This window comes from Candoia aspera, chromosome 6 (genome assembly GCF_035149785.1).
Source record: "Candoia aspera isolate rCanAsp1 chromosome 6, rCanAsp1.hap2, whole genome shotgun sequence".
In the NCBI taxonomy this organism is placed as follows: Eukaryota; Metazoa; Chordata; class Lepidosauria; order Squamata; family Boidae; genus Candoia; species Candoia aspera.
This window is the reverse complement of record NC_086158.1, coordinates 38,925,080-38,944,888: the sequence shown is the minus strand read 5'-3', so window position 1 is coordinate 38,944,888 and position 19,809 is coordinate 38,925,080. Positions and strand designations below refer to the sequence as shown.

General features: G+C 36.4%; 3 protein-coding genes across 3 annotated transcripts; 2 read left to right on the top strand and 1 right to left on the bottom strand.

Annotated features, from left to right (window-relative positions):
* Positions 1 to 3,173: 3,173 nt before the first annotated feature.
* FBXO45 (F-box protein 45) lies at positions 3,174 to 9,182 on the bottom strand. Its single transcript, XM_063307789.1, has 5 exons — positions 9,095 to 9,182; positions 8,899 to 8,991; positions 8,449 to 8,807; positions 6,632 to 6,988; positions 3,174 to 6,051 (listed from the first exon to the last, which is right to left on the bottom strand). The coding sequence occupies exons 1-5, from the start codon at positions 9,180 to 9,182 to the stop codon at positions 5,866 to 5,868; spliced, it is 1,083 nt and encodes a 360-aa protein (XP_063163859.1). The 3' UTR covers positions 3,174 to 5,865.
* On the top strand, positions 8,897 to 14,028 carry WDR53 (WD repeat domain 53). Its single transcript, XM_063306772.1, has 3 exons — positions 8,897 to 9,288; positions 10,142 to 10,634; positions 12,292 to 14,028. Exons 2-3 carry the CDS (start codon positions 10,155 to 10,157, stop codon positions 12,847 to 12,849), a joined length of 1,038 nt encoding a protein of 345 aa, XP_063162842.1. The 5' UTR covers positions 8,897 to 9,288; positions 10,142 to 10,154; the 3' UTR covers positions 12,850 to 14,028.
* Positions 14,029 to 15,604: 1,576 nt separating this feature from the next.
* On the top strand, positions 15,605 to 18,705 carry SMCO1 (single-pass membrane protein with coiled-coil domains 1). Its single transcript, XM_063306773.1, has 3 exons — positions 15,605 to 15,999; positions 17,014 to 17,151; positions 17,940 to 18,705. The coding sequence occupies exons 1-3, from the start codon at positions 15,950 to 15,952 to the stop codon at positions 18,322 to 18,324; spliced, it is 573 nt and encodes a 190-aa protein (XP_063162843.1). The 5' UTR covers positions 15,605 to 15,949; the 3' UTR covers positions 18,325 to 18,705.
* Positions 18,706 to 19,809: the final 1,104 nt, after the last annotated feature.

The window sequence follows — 19,809 nt, the reverse complement described above, 5'->3', positions numbered from 1 at the left end:
GATACAGCTCAACTTGCCATTTTTATTAGAGGTATTGATAACGAATATAATGTCACTGAAGAAATGGCTTTTTTGGTGCCATTAAAAGACACAACTAAATCTCTTTTGATTTGTATGAAGCAGTAAAAATGACATTAAAGTGATTTTCTTTAACCATTGTCAACATATCTGGTATATAGATCTGGTATATCTACTGATGATTGGTAAAAGTGAGGGACTTACAAAATTGACAGAAGATGATGCAAGTGCCACCGGCAACTCACGTTTGATGAAGTATCACTGCATTCTACATCAAGAAAATTTATGCGCAAAAGCTTTAAAAATGGATAACGTCATGTGAATCATCGCCAATTCCAGGAGTTCCTTAAAAGTATGGATGCTGATTATGGGAACATCATTTACTTTTCTGAAGTACGGTGGCTAAGCCGGGGTAAAATGCAGAAAAGATTTTATGATTTGCAAAATGAAATCAAGTCATTTATGGCATCAAAAAGAAAATTTGTGCCAGAACTTGAAGATGAAAAATGGCTCACAGATTTAGCATTTTAGGTGGATTTGACTGCTCATTTAAATGAGTTAAACGTGCATTGTCAAGGTGAAAACCAACTTATCACTGCAATGTTTCAAACCATAACAGTGTTTGAAATGAAACTTAAAGTATGGCAAGCTCAAGTTATGGAAAACAATTTTATACATTTTAATACGTTGGCTAGAAACAGTCCTGTGAACAGTGAGAAATATGCAGCCTTGTTTTTTGGTTTGATACAGGAATTTGAGAACAGGTTTCAAGATTTCTGGAAAAATCATCAATATTTTGGTATATTTTTGACTCCATTTTCAGTTGACATAACTACATTACCTCCGAATTTTCAAATGGAATGCATAGAGTTGCAATCAGGCATTCAACTCAAAGAAAAATTTGATCATGTCTCTCTACTGGACTTTTATAAGACCTATCTTCCCAGAGAAAAATATCCATTGCTTCACAATCACGCCTTATTCATGACATCGCTTTTTGGCAGGACATACATTTGTGAGCAACTATTTTCAAGGATGAAGCACACGAAGAGTAAAATTAGAATTAAAATTTCTGACGAGCACCTTGAGAACCCACTGAGAATTGCAACCACTTTATGGACTTGGCTCAAATGGCTAAATTAACAGCTTTAATAAGAGATCATTCTGTTTCTGATTTATATCAACTTGGCAACCACTTTTGGATTACTTGCTTGTAATAGAAAAAGATGATCTTTTGATTTTGGGTTTTAGAGATTAAATGGTTTGCTTTAATAGAAATAATGTTAAGATAGGTTAATTAATTGTAAGAGATTAGATTTGTAAATTTATCTATACCTGTATCAGAGAAAGTCAGAAGTCACTTTCCTTTTCTGTTTTTCTTTCTGACACTTTTATAGTGTGCTCTTTTTTCTTTAGTTCTGTTTTCTATCTGTTCTATATTCTCTTTTGTTTGTATCTTAATTATATCTTGAAAATAATAAAGTTTTACATATAAAAAAGAGAGAATTGCAACCACTTTCATCGAACCAGACATTGATGCATTAGTTTCACAAAAACAAGGTCAAATATCCCACTAGTTTTATGGTGCCCTCTTTTTTTAAATTTTATAATAAAAATATAAAAAATAAATGAAGTTTTATTATTTATATACATTAACTATATTATATAATTTATGTGTGGCCCAAGACAATTAATGTGGCCCAGGGAAGCCAAAAGGTTGGACACCCATGATCTAGCTGATGTTCACTGGTCTCTGAAGCAAAACAGGGACAGCCCTTGTTAATACTTGGATAGCGCTGGGAGTTCAAATGTTATCCTGGAATACTTCCCTGGCAAACTACATAATGACATCAAGAAACTGTCAGTGCAATCACAAGGGCTTGAACACAAAGGGGATTCTACGTTTCCAATGTGGCTTTTTATCATTACAAACTGTACTCTTGCTCTGATAATGAAGATCATATTGTTAGAATTTAACTTCAGCACAAAGAGAAACTACTGTCTATATGTGAGTTCACGTTCCTGAATGTGCTTATGTATAGGAAAGTGTGTTGAGGGCTACAAATCCTTAATAGCACATCTTTGCAATGGATTATCCCCATCTACTTTAGACTGTGACCATATTACTGTTGGCATATATTCCCCAACAATTCAGCTCACAATCTTCAACCCAGTTTACAGTTTAAAGTATATTTATCAAGGAAAGGTAATGGCTAGAAATGCCAATGTGTTCAAATAATTTTGCATTGCACTGAAGGACTTTGAAAAACAGCCTTTGGTCTTAAGCAAGCACCTAGAAAACCTTAGAGGATACATTCTATGTTATGGTACACTACCATAGTAATACCACCATAATGATTTACATATATCCATCCTGAAATATGCTGGACATCTTTTGCCACTTCTTGGAGGCATTTTCTTTAATTACACCAAAAACAGGACAGAGTTTCTGGTTCTGTTTGTATTTTGGAGGTTCTTGTGTTATCCCTGCGAAAAAATATACTTTTGTATCCTTTCCTCTAATGGAGGAAAAGGTACCTCAATTTTTCAGGAGAAGCAAATTTCAAAAAGCTCTAAATGCTGGCAAAAAAATTAAAAGTTCAGGGGCAAAAGGCAGACTGCATGTTGGTTGCTAGTGAGATCAGATAAAGTGTGCAAGCCAGATTTTGCCATTGGTCCATTATATGGATCATATTATTGGTGAAAAACCAATTAACTTACATGGTTCAGAGGCCTGAGAAACGTTCACGAGCAATTGTGGGGAGATGGAACAGCACTAGAATAATTATGGTTTAGAATTTAATCCTATGAAGTTAGGCTTTGCTTCCTCTGGTCTATATTAAGCTAAATTCTGCAAGAGAATGCTGAACTTAACAAATGTAAAATTCTGTTTGAAACTGGATTTTTTTTTTAAAAAATAGTATTTTATTGGAAGGACACCATATTACAAAAATGACATGATAAACAATTAATTGGGAGCAGTATTTGTAAACCAATCACCCTCTTCAATAATGGCTTAACCACATAGTAATTTGTGATTTAATATTAAATAATCCCTAGGATATTGTTAACATTCTCTGTACAGTGTACACCAAACATGGTGGACTTAGTCTGATCTAGTCATATACTCAACTATAAAACACAATACACAAAAGTAATATTTTCATATTTTAGCAATTTATTTCAGTATTTTGTACAGCTTGAAATTGGTCTTCAGGTAATAAGTTATAAGAATTCTATATACATAGGTTGATTAATAATTCCTTGGGACAGATGAGAACAATTTGCAAAAATGTTATGCAACTTGTATCAGAAAGAAGATAAGACATCTTATATAAACAGGGAAGAAGGAACTTCTAAGAATGTGTAAAACTCAATGGTTTGGAAATGAAACATTCCAGAGAACTCAACCACCTCCAGAAGGGCATGGTCTGGAAGGGAATAGATCATTCTGGCATTCTACAGAATATTCCATTCCCAAATTGGTGAGTTTTGCACATCCCTAAAACCTTAGAAAAAGTTCTACTACTGTTCTTAAGACCAACATTTTATATATGATAGATTATTCTTTGTATATAAGAACAGAGAAAAATCTATCCAATTGCACAGAGACTGTTAACTTAATGAAAGTTTTACTTCTCTATCAGCCCATGCCATAGAGTCTTACTTACCATAGTGATGCATTTTATAGCACTGTATAAATATATTGTTTCTGGAAATTTTCTATTATTCCCACTTCATTCATGACTTCTTAGTACCACATGTTGAAAGGCATTTCTTTAGCCTTGTTCTGACTTTTCTGTAGAAACCAGGAATGAACTTGTTCTATTCAGTGACATACTACATATATAGAACAAACATTTTAAAAAGATTAATCCACACATGCAGCCTTCAAACACAGTTTAGTGGTATCTGAGCATGAAGGGATAAATCCAGAAAGCGCCAAACCCAGACAGTTCAAAACATGCAAACACTGAATTCTTTTAGTAAAGTAATTCTCCTTTTTAAATTTCCCTTTGTTAGTAGCTTATGAGGAGGAGGAGCCTCTTCTTATTTAGCCATCACAAAAAAAAAATGCTGATAGAAAAAAGACTTATTCCAGAACAAATAACCAACTATTACTTCCTTTTGCAGCAGTCCTTTATTTGCAAAGATGAAGGACAGGTAGCAAGCTGGTTAAGCCAACAACAAGAACAGAAGCTGGAAAACATGAACATGATGTCTATAGCTACTGCCAAGTACTGTGGATCAGTGGCACTAAGATAAGTACACCATTCTGAAAATTCTATAGAGCAAAAGCATACTTTCTAGCCATAGGCTAGAAGCCTATTAAAAATATACAAAACTTGTATTTAGCAGCACCCATAGAACTCAACCAGACTTTCCCGGCTTGAACAAAAATAAAAATATCTTAAAATAATGTTTCTCTTTTACATATTTAAGGAATTATCTGATGTCTGCAAGACCGCATATTTCAGATTATGTAGAAAATGTAAACAATATTTATTTCCTCCCAAATGACTCAATTCTATGCATACCTGGAAAAAATTCGTTGAATATCATGTGATATACTTTTGAAAGAAATATGCATAGGATTGCACTGAAAGTGTTTTATCAATACCCTTAAATAAATAGATTTATAAAGTAGAACAAAATAGCATTTAGTACCAACAGATGGCCTGTGGAATTACAAAGTTAAAAGATATAAACTGCGTAGGCAATGGGTACCAAAGAATGGCAAAGATCTAGGATAATCTGGGGGAAAACTGCTGTGAGAAAGGACAGCCATTCTGTCATCCACAAGTACTTTCACTGCATAGAACTCATTAATTTTGCACTAAATCTTTTCAGCCTCTATAGTAAATTTTAACAAAATTAAATCCATCCATACTGAAACTTGGGTAACAGGGATGGAATTCCTGTTTAAATTTCAGTTTATTTAATTTAAGGATTTGAATACTTTAAAATGACAATTCAATAATATTTTAAAATGACATCTGAAAATACTTTGGAAACCTAATTTTTCAAAATACTCACATTAGAAATGAATTTTACCCTTCCACACATATACTATTTATCAATCAATCTCAACCGTTATATAATAAGCATACATTGCTCCTTTTGCCAAAAGAGATGCTGCACAACAAAACAGAAATGCACTTTTATATATTTTGTCCAATTCCTGGACAAAGATTGACATTTGACATGTAGTGGTTTTTCCATTTAAGAAATTACATACTGGTTAGCAAACCTTCCTTTCATTCCGATTTTTACAGTTTCTGTACAATTTTTAAAATACACTTCAGTATAGCTGCACAATGTAGCTCTGGAAAACTGATTTCCAGAATCAGTGCTTCTCAGCACATTTAAAATATATTAAATAGAATCCAATAAGTTTATTACCTTTGGTAAAACACATTGGATTAAAGGTTGGAAAGGAACAAATTGCTTTTAAAATGGAAACCTTTTCCAAGAACACGCTACTCTCACATCTTAGATAACTCCCTCAATTACTTCTATTAAACAATTCCTTAAGTATATACAGGATTTTTCATATTGCCACCCTTGGTACAAATCTGATGCAACATGCATGTGGTTAACTACATGTTCAATCACCTGTAACCCCCTGAGGAATTTTTCTGGTCCGGCAGAAAAAGGAAAGGTCAGTGCACTCTGTTAAGAACAGTTTGTCTTTTTTATCACAAGTTTTGGTTTCTTGAGCACACATCCATAGTATTTTCCTCATGCTGTCCCGTTAACCAACATGCAGGTTTCTCCACATTGTCAACTTGATTTTCATGTTCTTGCTAAAAAAACAAAAACAAAGTAAACCCAACACAAAAAGTATCATCCATCTAAAGGTTTTCCTAGATAAACTAATGTCACCTCAGTGTTGCCATATACAGCAGACACTGCTGGATACAGACATGTCTTTGGCAGTCCTCGAAATGCAACTCCTAAGAACTCATAGCCTCTCTCAAAAGCCAAGGTCTTGTCTTCCATATCCAGGATAACACGAATTCTCTCACCTATCTGTAAACAAAAATAGGAAAGATTGAAACAGATGGCAAATATCTAGAGACAAAACAATGTATAAATACAGATATGTACTTTGAAGATATGTTTTAAATGTTACTAGTAAACTAAGATACAGTTATTTTAATGTTGCACATGGGGCTCTGAATGATTATACTGGCTTATCTAAACTTTTGGGAATAAATTTCACTGAACAAAAGGGACTGAAATATATACATATTCAAAAAAATTACTTTAACAAAATTCATTCAAAACATTGCCTAAGAATTCCTGAAGGCTCAGCTTGTCACAATTGCAACAAAACTTGGGGTTGCAACCAACAGAGTATTTCTGCTGGGCAAACAACGCTTTGTCAGTGGAAAGGATTCTTCTTGCCCCTTTCTACCTCTACACAGACCTTCTGAATCTTCTCCAGAGTGAGGGAACCCCCTGAAGCAGATCTTCAGCATGCAAGGGAATGGAGCTTGAGAAAATACGGAAATAAGCATGAGAGTATAGGAAAAATTAATTGCAGAAGAAGTAATCTGTCAGTATAACATTGATGTAGCCCTTTCAGAACACACTGGATTTCACTCACTTGATATTTTGGGGCATTGTTGCACTGTGGAAAGCTGCCATTCACTTCTCCATTATGTAATAAATTATTGTCCACTAAATTCCAGCCCCAGCTCTGGTCATCACTCCCCAGGAGGGCTACATAACCTTGACATTGCATGGGAGCTCTTTTTGTAGCAATTCCAATTACTGCCACTGTGCCAAGAGGACCTTCCCACCAGACTTCCCAAGCATGACGGCCTTCGCTGAAGCCAATCTTGGTCCTTGCTCCATCGGTGCTCTGGGCAATGGGATTCCGGTGCAAAGTAAACCCATTCTTCTTAATATAGACGTTTCTAGAACAATCATTGGTGCTGAAAGCATGCTGAAAGGCACGTACCTAAAAGGAAGGGTTTTAAAAAATAAAGAAGGGAATTTGAGAAGGACCTTCAAACTAAATAAGTATGTTAATCATTCAAATGCTTATATTCACTCTTCAGTAAATACTTTTTTTGTATCACTGCAATAGAGACGAAGACTTAACAGACTATGGCCACAAGGCAGAGAAAACATTCTGAACCACAAGTTGCAGACATGAGATAAGAAACTAGAAACCATCTCCACAAAAAAAAAAGCCTAAATTACCTAACTTGTTCAAACATTTATTAGTTGGCAACAATATTCTATTTGGTATTTGCTACATATGCATATTGGCACAAATAGTCTAATTGACACAGGCTGCATCAGAAATAAGTTTTAAATATCACATCATTGTGAGCTACTTGCAAGTTTGCAGCGTCACTCTGAGAGGATAGTAACTAAAAATTCATGAGCATCAAATCACGTGCATCAACTAGTTATCAGTGAAGTGTGGAAAACTCAAATATGTGTTTTACTCCATGACTATTCTGTAAAAAAATGACACAAAAATCAGTAAGTGTCACAATTCTACATCCTCAGTCTAACTTGACATAGGGGAGCAGGAACCTGACTCAGCCTTTCAGAAACAGAGCAAGCAGACAAAGGAGAGAATAGGAATCATTTTATAGCAGCTCTCCTTCCCAGTTCTGCTAGTGGAGGACTTTTCCATCTGAGGCAGTACCTGGCTCATTTTCCTATTATTCTTTACTACATTTATTTTAGTTATCTACAACATTTTTACTCAGATTGCCAGAGTGGTTTATATAATATCATTAAAACAAGACAATGTCTTTTTGCAGGTATTTGACCTGCAAAAGGAAAAAAAACGTAAGGAGCAAAGCTGCAACACGGGTTTAAAATGGCAAATTCTTACAAAGCTGGGGCAGCACAAGGGGAAAAAGGGCTCAAAGTCCCAGTTCCTCCATAAACTCCTTCTGCTTCGGTATAATAGAATTTGCTGCCCGAGCTTAACGCAGTGCCACAATGTCTAACATGAAAGGTATCTAGGCCACATCTACACAACATGTGGATAAGGAATGTTACCCCACCACTGGGATGCAACGCCCAGCAAAAGACGGAAGCGGGCGAAGCAGTGACAACTCTAGAATCCGCGGCCAGTATCACGGCTTGAACAAAGTAACATATCAGAGTACCCCTGAGCAAGTGTGGGGATCTCCTCTCCTTCCTTACAAAGAGTACCCGTGATCTTAGCCCACCCCCAAACATCTGAACCACCTGCGACGCGTGATTCCGATGCTGACCCATCCTCAGCACCTGAAATGCTAGAAATGGAGTCCCGGAGCTGCACCGGACTTGACAGAGAGCGGACTGGTGAGGCGAGCTGCCTCTTCGGGCCCCCCTCTTTCCCCACCTTCAGTGTGCCTGCGCACGAACACGGAACGGAGCGCGCTGAAGCGTCGCCCTACAGGCTCGCCTGACCTTGCCCTTGTAGGTGGGCACGTTGCAGAGGATGTCGGTGCGTAGCGCCTCCTCGGCGAGGCTGCGAGCCGCCAGGCTGCGCCACACCTCGCTGTTCTCGTCGCCGTGCAAGACGCGGTACCACAGCTTACACACCAACGCGCAGCTCCGTAGTTCCCGGAGGTCCAAGTAGGAGAAGACGAACTCGAGTACCCTGCCGGGAAGCCGCCAACCCGCCGCAGCGGCGGCCGAGTTCGACGCGCCGCCGCCGCCGCCGGCCGCCGCCGCCGCCGCCATAGCCTCAGGCGATTGACCACCGGCCTTCGCCCTCTGCGCGCGCACGCTTTCCAAACCGACCGCCCCGGCCCAGGCGAAGGCGGCTAGAGGCCGCGAGCCTACCCACTAACCAGAGAGCCAATCCGGCGCGCGTCGTCGGCTGCGAAAGTAGGAGGTGCTACCCTGCCGACGAACCGTTCGCCTGTTGCCCGTAAGGGCAGGCGGAAATGAACGCTTTTGTCTGATGGCGCTTGTTGTACGGAGGCGTCGGGAAGTGCCACTCCTGATCTTAAATTTTCGAGTAGGGCAGGGGCGAGAACAATCTAGGACCTCTGTCAAAGCTGGCTTCTCGGACAACAGGCCTGTTATTTATTTTATTTTAATGTCATGCGGTATGGATCAGGTCCTTGAACGTCAGCTGGCCATTTTGGATGAGGGCATTGGTGGGTTTGAGAAAGAGGACGCTGCCGGAAACGCATGCGCAAAAACTTCATCTGTCAAGGGGGAGCGCTAAAAAGACCGAGTAGTTTTTCTTTGCTGGAAAAGAGCGTTGGTACCGAGAGAAATTGGTTTCCTTGCTTTGAGGTAATACAAGTAAGGAGGTGGTGGCTGGGTTAAGGTCGCTTCCAGACCTTATGTGGAAGATATTGTATGTACGTATTCAACGGCCTACTCTCAAACAGGCATTGTGTTTTATACAGACTGCAGGATACATTGTGCCTGAGGATTAAGCTTGCTCTGGAAAATGCTAGTGTCCTAAATCAGTTAAGACCTGATTGAGATGGCTTGTTGGGTTTATGTTTAAGAAAGAAAACTTTTTAAATAATCAAAAGGGTTTCCAGCTTGCTTTTTCTATTTTTCTAATAGAAACTAATTTTAAAACTATTTGGTGTTAAAACCCCTAAAAAATTATAGTGCTGTACTCCCCCCACCCCAGTGTATATACAATATCTATCTGCAGTATTGATCTAAAAACCTACCTATTTATCTGCTTAAACCTAGCCAAGTTCACAATTATTCTTGTTCTGAAGCTTACTGGCAGTAAGATAGGTTGCTTTATATTTTAGTTTACCATGCAATTTGAATGAGCCACTCCTTTCCTCTGAATGTCTCTATGTGAACACAGTGCCAAGGGGCATTTTGGAAAAAGAAAGGAAGCTAGTTGATGCAAGTGCTAAAAGGTGCAAGGAGCCTACATGTATTATGCTGGATGCAATAATTACAATAGGAATAACTTGTTTTGTTGATTGTTGATTGCAAGGTCATTATACTTGAATACCAATATACTGGAATTTAGATAAACATCTAAAGTTTTAAAACCAGTATGTGCTTTACTTAGATAAGTTAATCTAAAAAGAACACAATACAATCACCCTTTGATGCTCCTTTCCTCAGTTTATATCAAAACATTACCCTGCTGATCAATTTTTTTTTCCAGTCTGCCTTGAGATATGATGGCAAAGAAGTGGACCAATGGACATTCTTCTTCAATACTAAGTTTAAATGTGAGCAAAGATGGTCTGCTGGCTTCAGGAGCAGAAGGAGGGGAGCTCACAATTTGGAATGCTGAAGGAAATCCATTAGAATGTGTACAACTTCAAAAAGCAGATGATGTCACTAGCGTTATATTTTCTCCCACTTGTTCTAGACTCTATGCTTCTCATGGGGAGATTATTAGCATGCTGGATACCAGATGTCTCAAGGAGCCAGTTGAATGTTTCCATGTAAATGAGGAAGAGATCAATTGTCTTTCAGTTAATGAAACAGACAGCTTCTTGGCTGCTGCAGATGATTCTGGAGCAATAAAGATAATTGACTTACAAAACAAGAAGTTGAGTCGCTGCCTGCAGCGACATTCAAATATTTGTGCATCTACTGTGTTTCGACCCCAGAGACCTCAAAGCCTTCTTTCATGTGGTCTGGATATGAAGGTAATCAGCAGTAAATGAAAGTTTACTATATATCACATATTTGTCAGGTGTATATGTGTGCAAAGATATTTAATATATATTATGTTTTATATTTATTCATCTGAGCCTTGTAGTCTGGTAATTCCAATATAGTAATTGCCATATTAATCATTCAGAAAATGGACTGTTTTCTTTAGAAGTATAGAATGGGTCAGCTGACCAGATTTAAAAATTGCTTTTTGAAAGTTAAGTTGCTCAGAATCCCAATATCAGTTGCACAATTAAATCTAACGCTGAAGTAGCAGGTAAGATTTCAATATTATTTCTCAACTGAAAAATTACTTCGATGCATAAGACATAAAAGTGATTAAGAGTAAGAGATAACAAGAAAGAAAAGGATTTATACACAATGATAAATTACTGCCACCAGAACAGATATTTTTGGCAGATCAGATTACCTTCTGCTTTATCCTTTGGAACAGATATAGAGATCTGCAGGGTGCAGAGAATGGAAAACTCCCAATGAATGAATGAATGAATAGAGATCCATTCAGTTAATATTAGATTTAGATTAGATCTTACCAAGAGCCATCTGTAATTTAAAAAATCTATGTCAAGAAAATTATGCAGAGTTAATGCTTATTTTCTACAGTGGTGCTTCTAGCTTTAATAAAAAGTAGTTTTTACATATCTTGCTTTGTAAATAATACACTATACAGGACTGTCTGATTTCTACAGAATGGCAATTTACTTTTTATTTATTTATCATAATTGCACCCATCTCAATTGAAGAGATGTTTGGTGATTACAGCAATTAAGAGCAGACTAAAACCATAAAAACCAAAAGAAATAACATTACCAGGAATCCTACCATTCACCTTAAGCCTTCTAAAATAAATTTTCCAGAAGGCTAAACTGTAGAGGCCAACCTAATTTCTGGTAGTACCTATTCTATAACATACATGCTGCCACTGAAAAGAAGAACCTACAAGTCTCTATCCTTTACATTAGGAAGCTTTACAACATTTTTACAGCTTCTGTAAAACCATTGTGCTGGAATCTTATAATTTCAACATAAAATACCTTGATCAACTTGGCAGATAGGTATAATACATGTCATGAGTAAGGATGGCGAGCAGGGGGCTCCCATCCAGACTGTTAAGCGCATACGTAGCACTGAGGAATTGGGCAGCCATTCAAAGAGACACAGATCGGGACCACCTTAACCTTTGGGTTTTATATGTCTGGGTTTTTCCCACGCTTCTTCAGTTTGTTAGGATTCCTGTTATGTACTAGCAATAAAGCATTAGAGACCAGTTCCTTGTCTCAGCGTGTTTCCTGGTTGTTAGGACAATACATGCAATAAATACAGTAAAAAGGTATTTTGGCATAAAATTAATATTTAATATATAAATATTAACATTTTAAATATTAATAAACCTCTTAAGAGTCCCTGAGATTGAAGCAGTTTATACATTTCAAAACTAAATAATGAAAGAGTAATTCTATATTAGATATGATTTAAGTCAACAGGAGCTTTTGATCTATAAAGCAAAGCATAATTTATCAGTTTTGTATTCTGGGAACATAACACTATAAATGGAAGTTTACATTTTGGATATACATAACTGACTTCTGTATTAAGAAATCTTGATTTTTTGTTTTGTTTTGTTTACAGATTATGATGTGGAACTTGCAAAAAACTCGCCCACAGTGGATTGTGAACTTGCAAGAAGAAGAAGCAGTTGAGCAAGAGATTGGCCAACTCTTTAACCCACCATTGGTCCATTCATTGTCTGTTTCTACTTGTGGCAATGTCTTTGGCTGTGGAGCTGAAGATGGTAAAATCAGAATCTTTCGGGTAACAGGTGCCAGGTTTGAACAGGAGATGGCATTTAAAGGTCACTCATTAGGAGTGTCACAGATTTTATTTATGCCAGAAATGTACTGGTTCATTACAGGGGGAAATGATGGCAGAGTATTGTTGTGGGATGTTAGCAATGAAATTGGAAAACTGAAAAGTCCAAACAAGTCAATTCACAAAAAGAAAAATGCCACCAAGAAAGTTGACAGAATGAACCCAGAGCACACAAATGAATTCATATCCATTTTACCCAAACTGACCATTGAACATGGAGAGAAAGTGAACTGGGTTTCATATGTGTCAATTAATGGTTCTAAGAGAATATTGGTTGCTGATCAAAGTAGCGATATATCCATGTATCCTATTTCTTGAACCTAGGAAAGCAATTAATATCTGGTATTTTGGATCTCCTAATTTTATGATGCATTATCCCTACTACAATAAATAAGCGAATTGTGGTTCTTCTGTGTACTACTAAAAATAATTATTTTGGAAGTTTACACTTAGTTTACTCACACACAGTTTACACTTAGTTTATCATATCACTGTTGGGATAACTAACTGGTACGATCTTACTGGTGAGCTTGCAATAAAATGTTATCGTGTATATGTGAACAGAGAACTGGGTTTTAAAATGAGGGAAAACTGGAGACTGTCTATTTAAACATATGTTCTTATAAATTCTACTGGCAGAAATAGATTTTTAAGTTACTTGTACTTATGGTTAAGAAATAAAAACTGAGATGATAAATGGCTTGAAGGACCTGAACTAGTTCTCCAAACCTCTCCTCTCAGTGTTTCAGAGGATCAGCAGCAGATTCAGACAATAATGGATTGTTCGGTCCAGAGTGAAGCTCCTGCTACAGTATGCATGGAACCTGGCCCTTTTAAATGGTTGACAAGGTGTTTTTATCAGAAAGTCCAGTATGTGGGATCTGACATTTGCTCTGCTATACTGATGGCTGATATCAGGTCTATTCAAGATCATTAATGCTCAATTTTACACCTCTGGCATATATGGGGAACTATTATTGTTTGAAGAAAAAAAATGAGTTTATTTTAATTTTTTCTTATATAATTTTCAAACTATATTTAAGTTAAAAGAATTCAATTCATCAATTGCCTGCTGTTGCCCGAATGTTTTGTGTTTGGTTTCATTTTGTAAACGTACTACATTATATGCCAGCATTCTGGTTCTTTACTGAACTAGTTTTTCATGTCTTTGAATGTATAGTACTTTGATGCCAGTTGGACTGAAGCTCACAGTTTTTAGATCTGTGGAGAGTTTTTACATGTGTCATCTTTTGGCTCAAGGTACTGTATATTCTAGACAAGGTCTTTTCTCTACATCTTGATTTCTAAACAGTGATCTTAAAAATTATACAGCAAATATAAGGTTCTTCTAAAAACTGTACTGGTACTTTTCTCAGTTTATTCCCATATTTAGTTGGCATTCTCAAAATCAGAATGGTTGTGTTAGAGACTTCTGGCTTGCTACAATGCTACAATGCTTATTTATTTATTATTTATTAAACTAGTATGCCACCTGACTCCCAATGACTCAGGGTGGTTGAAGTCTCTCTTCTGTTAGCTACCAGTTGCTGTTTTAAAGGGCATCAGTAGAGAAAGGAAAAGCCTCTTTAAAGATCTTCTTCCATGATAAGCTGAATTGTCACTTGTCATGGAGATGTGAAAAAAAATGAACATTAGATCTTATTTCAAAAGGTGCTATTCCAATTCCAAAATTATTAGAATGGAGTTTTACAGACTGAGATATTAATCCATCCAAGAAAGACATAAAAAAAGACATAAGAGCAGGAAATAGTTTGGGTGGAATAGAGCAGATTGTATAGGTAAAAGATCACTGGGGATGGCATTGAAAGCACTATATTACTGCTGTATGTATATGAAATTAATCTTTTGTAAATTATTTTGGAAGGACATTGCCCTGAAAATTAGCATATGCTTTCAATAATAGTTATGTAAAAATAAACATGTTATTAATCATCACACGATAATTATGAGGAAGACTTCAGTTGTTTTATTTTAAACATTTCCTGCCTTTAAGGAAAGGTGGTTTTCCCCTCCCCATAAATGCTTAGAACATATACAATGATAAGAATCAAAGTCATCTATGCAAACTCAAAACAAGTGAATGAATAATAAAGAAAAATATATAACAAAAAAACCTTGAAAATATATTCTGATGGAAATCTGAGCAAAATTATGTAATGCAGAGTTGGGGGTTGGGTTCATTCTACCTATTCCTTGGGACATAGTTTGGTTTCTGATTCTTCTACCAAAATACAAATAAACATTTGCATTATTTGGAGTCAGGCGACTAATGAAATCAGTCAATACAATACAATATCAGAACTAAAAGGTAAAATATCAAATATGAAAAATACCTCCATTTATAATTACTATTTTTATAGCGTGCTGTTTTTCTACCTACTACTAAAGCATGTTTTGCATGGATGCAGAGTGGCCTTTCAAGTGTTGCTGACTACATCTTCCAGCATCTCTTACTATTAGCTTATGGCTGATGTTGTTGGAAATTGAGTTCAGCAACGTTTGAAGTACTGGATTTTGTGCAGGCAGATTGGAATGTGGAAGTGGCCATTTATTAACATAAACTATATGTATCAGATGAGACCTATGAGACAAATGATTCATTTGTTTAATTGGGTTCTCTTTATTTAGTTTTAGGACTTGTGTGGAAAACAGATCACACTTTATGACATATTTATGCAGAAATATTAACATTTTAAAAGGGTTCACATACTTTTAAGCACCACTGTAAACAAACTAGATCTGAATACAATACAGTATTATAAAATAGCTTAATGAAAAAAGCTATATTTAATACCATTGATAACATACTGATAAAGAAAAGATAAAAGATTTAGGTTGGAATAAGAACCCTGGGCTCCAATTATTGCTAAACTATTCCCCAGAGGTCCCAGCCAGCATGCCATTAAGTGAGTAATGCTGGGAGTTGCAATTCAGCAACTTCTGCACTGTTAGAAGTTTCCAAGCACTAGAAATTTAAAAAGTAAATCTACTATATTATAGATTGACATGAATCTAAAATTGATTTATTTATTATTCAAATTTAATTACCACCCATCTCCCCCAAGATGGTTAATTAATGGTTAATCACAGCATATGTGACATGTTAGAAGCAAGTTCACAGAATTCAGTGTGATTTACTTTCAGGGAACTGTGATGTTTGTAGTCTTTATGTTTGCATGAAAGTAAGCAGGAAAAAATACCATGATTACCATGTCATAGTTTAATAAATAATATGCTTGTGAGTATGTGTTAATATGCTATATTTGGATTTCCTGGCTATAAAAAGCTTTAAGTGAAAACTGACCTTCAGCACCCGTTGGATTACTGGGTATATCACTGCTGTCTGCTGCAAAACAGAGTCAGAGACAGTTGAAACATACATCTCTTATTCCTGAAGATGGCCAAAGAGCCTTTATCTCTGTGTGTCCTGAACAAGACATTAAACAGGTCACAAAGGGGAAAAAAGATTGAGCTTTGCTGGGAAGGCTTGTGTTGGGAAGGGTCTTGGAGTTGAATATTTCATATGTTAAATATTTGTTTTGAATATTTATTTCCTGACCTGTTCTGCACTGTAAATCTCCATGATGTCTCAAAATAAGGGAAAATGTAATACTTGAAATAATTATTTTTAAAAACGATGGTGACTTACCAGAGCTCAAGGACCAGGGTGGATGATGGAAAATGCCTACTTTAAAATGAAATTGAACCTTTCTTTCATTAGGCATTGCTTTACTTGTTCAGAGGTACCAAAATAATTAAAAATGTAAACCAGTTGGCCACAGAGTTAACAGCATTTCACTTGTTTCTTTTTTACTCTGGAGTAGGATTTTTAAAAACAGCCAGCTGTTCAGTAGTTTAGCATTTGGGGACAGCAATCTTAAACATGAAACATGAAATGACTGTGAGATAAGCAAATATCTGTGTGTGCATTGTGGCAGTTCCACAGAGTTAGTTATCTCCATAATGAACACTATAGAAAAATGATTAGCTTGCTTGTGATTTAGTTAAAAGCTATAACTTTAAGTTTATATAGCTGGTCAAATCATTTTGGATTAAATTTTATTTACCATATTTTAGGAAAATAAATGTACCAAGACATTATTTTACTACATAAACCTAAAAAGAAATTGACCTTGCCAAAGTGTTACTGCAGTTTTCAAAAAAATATCTTTATTATTTGTATATTTTTTAAAAATCATTTTCCAAAAGATACAATGGAGTAGAAGAAAGATTGTTGGTCCTACATGGGGAAAAGATTGTGACAAGTATAGGGGTATCACAACATCACATAAACCAAAGAAGCTAAAGAAACTAAGTGCCAAAATCATGTGTCAGTGTATCAAATATAATTCATCTATTGTACAAGAACTCTTCAATCAAACTGGGAAACTTTACAAAAATACATTCTCTAGAGTGGGAGGGTCTTTATTCTAATTTCTTTTGGCTTTTGAATCTTACCAGAATTGAAAACAAGCTGCAAACTATAAAGTCACAATATACTGTATTAGATTCCAGCATTCAGAAATTATCAGAGAAGTTTGACTTTTGGAATATGGTTCTGGAGCAAGATGAGATGTGGACATCACTGCTAGAAGACAGGTAAGAAAAATGAAAATACAGGTTAAGTTGTTATACGTATAAAAACTTTAGGAATAATATAATGGCTGTCTGGTAATGGTATTACAAGTGATAATTGTATTCTGAGGTTAACAAAAATATAATAATTTGATAGGTTTAATATACTGTTAACAGATGAACAGGTGATGATTTTAAGCAGCCTTTCCCAACTTGGTGCCCTTCCAGTGTGTTGGACTATAACTCCCAAAGCCGCTTGGAAACATGGTCAGCATCTGGGACTTCGCATGCTGGCTGGAAATTCTCAGAGTTGCAATCCAAGACATCTAGAACACATCAGGGTGTGTAAGGCTAGCTTTAAGAATTAACAGAGTGGCTTAAGAAAATCAAGGACTTTGTTTCTCTTATGAAATGTTTATTCCAAACAGTTCAGCTATGGAGTACTAATCAAATCTTGAAAAGGAATCTGAATTTTACATCCATACTCTAGATAAATATTGCTTTAATTAAATTTTATTCTGGAATTAATTCAAATAAAATTTTTAGGATTAGACTGAATTGATAGAACTGTAGTTGTGTGGCTGAATTCTCCTTCAACAGAACATACACTTATTAAATATAAGTATTACAGGTTTAGGCTGCAACCCTCTAGACACATTATTCAGGAAAAATTTCCATCTAAATTAATGGTGCTTACCTTAAAGTGGAGACAAATAGGATTTTGCAACATCGCTGCTTCTCAAATGCAAATAATTTGCGGGCCTGTTGATATAAACCATAAAGGTAGATTATATTTTTATGTCTTTTTGCAGGTTTAATTCTGTAGAGATAAACCTCTTCCATAGCTATATCTGTGAAACTTTTCATTGCCTACATTCTCAAGTGATAGAAAGAGTGCCTGATCTTGCCAGAGCCTTGCCTACACTATCGTCTGTTCTGAGGAGGAAAGGTAAAAACCAAAGAATTCAGTTAGCATGGGAATCAGCACTGGAGATACTGGGACTCCAGGAAGAAGATGTTAAAGCTCTCTGTGCATTTTTCATTACCTACAGCCAAGATGCAAATTACTATCCTGATAAACAAAGACAAGATTATACCCAAGATATCCACTCTGTTATAAACAAAGTGGTGAAAAATCAGGTCCTTCACCACAGCCTGTTATGTGCTATTAATGTAGTGGAAAACAAGAAAGTTTAAAGATAATTCTAAAGAGCAAAAAATATTCTGCAACAATACTTTTCCTCCAGAAACATATGATCTAAAATGATTTATAAGGGGAAATATTTGATTCAAATTTATTGAAAGTGGCTTGATGCAAAACCTTTTGTTTACATATAATTGGGGAAAGTACTACTAGCCTACTTTACAGAGTTGTGGAACAGGTTATGTAGATAATGTTTGTGAAGTGAACACTAGAAAGCACAATGTAAGTGCTGGAACATTTCTGTTCTGTCTATAACATCTTTAAAAATTCTTCCATTAGCTACTTCAGTAGGTGGGTAGACTGCAGTTATCAAGTACCTCATTTTGTTGTTTCCCATGTGAGATATGTGTAATACTTGAACACTAATGGAATTTATTTATAAATATATTGATACCTAAGACCTAGCTGAACTTTGTGGATCTAACATTACTTTGCAAATACATATACAATTTTGTGGCACAAATCTTGTATGAATTTTTACCTGATATAGCATGCTGCCAAATATTCACATTTCAGGTGTATGCAACAGCAAAACAACTTTCAAGTGTGCATACTTGGTGGTAGATGACTGAGAAGTAGGAATGTATCTGTATAGGGCCAACCTTGCAGCCCACAAACTGCCCCCAATCTGCTGCCAGCTATTGGTTGGGCTACTTTTAAACAAGGGTTCAGCACTCTTCTGAGAGTAGTAAACCTGTGTTCAAAAGCAGCCTGAACACAGATTTAGCACGTTTAAAAGTAGTCTGGAAAACTTGGGAAAAGTTATGTGGTGAAGCAGGATATCTCTTACTTCACACCCATTCTTCCCCTCCCCATCTGATACTTGTCAGTTGTTTCTTAGTCTGGATGAAAGGTATTGGTGGGATAGTCCTAATCCTCCCAACCCTGGCAGCTTGGGGATCAGGTATCAGGACTGGGAGGGTTGGAAGGAGAAGCAGGGAGAGACACCTCCTCACCCAGCAGGTCCCTGATTCCATGCCAGCCCTGTGGCTAATCTGTAGGATGGGAGAGATCTGCCTACTAAGGCAGGACAGCCTTTTCTGGGCAGTTCCCCAATTACCCTGTGCATCAGCTCGCCTCAATACCAGGTTTTAACAAATGGCTAAACAAAAGGGTCCAGCCATCTGTAACAATTCATGTCCTCATCCAGATCTATTCTCAGCCCCATGCCACATTAAAGAGATTCATTAGTAGTTACAGTATTTTCCACTGGCTGAAGATGTTTGGTAGGAGGGGAGAAAAATAAAGCCAAGAGAATCCAATCCAATTTATTTGCGCACAGCCATGAACTTAGTCCACCTTTTAGCCATGCATTTTGTGAGCGCTGGGAGCTGAGCAGCATACAGGTTTAATAAATTATTAAAATTGCATCCTATCTGATGCTCTGTTTCACATTGCACCTACATCTCTCAATGACTGCTGATATTTATTTATTTACACTGGATGAAAAAACAAAAGATAAGCAGCTGGTTCTTTTT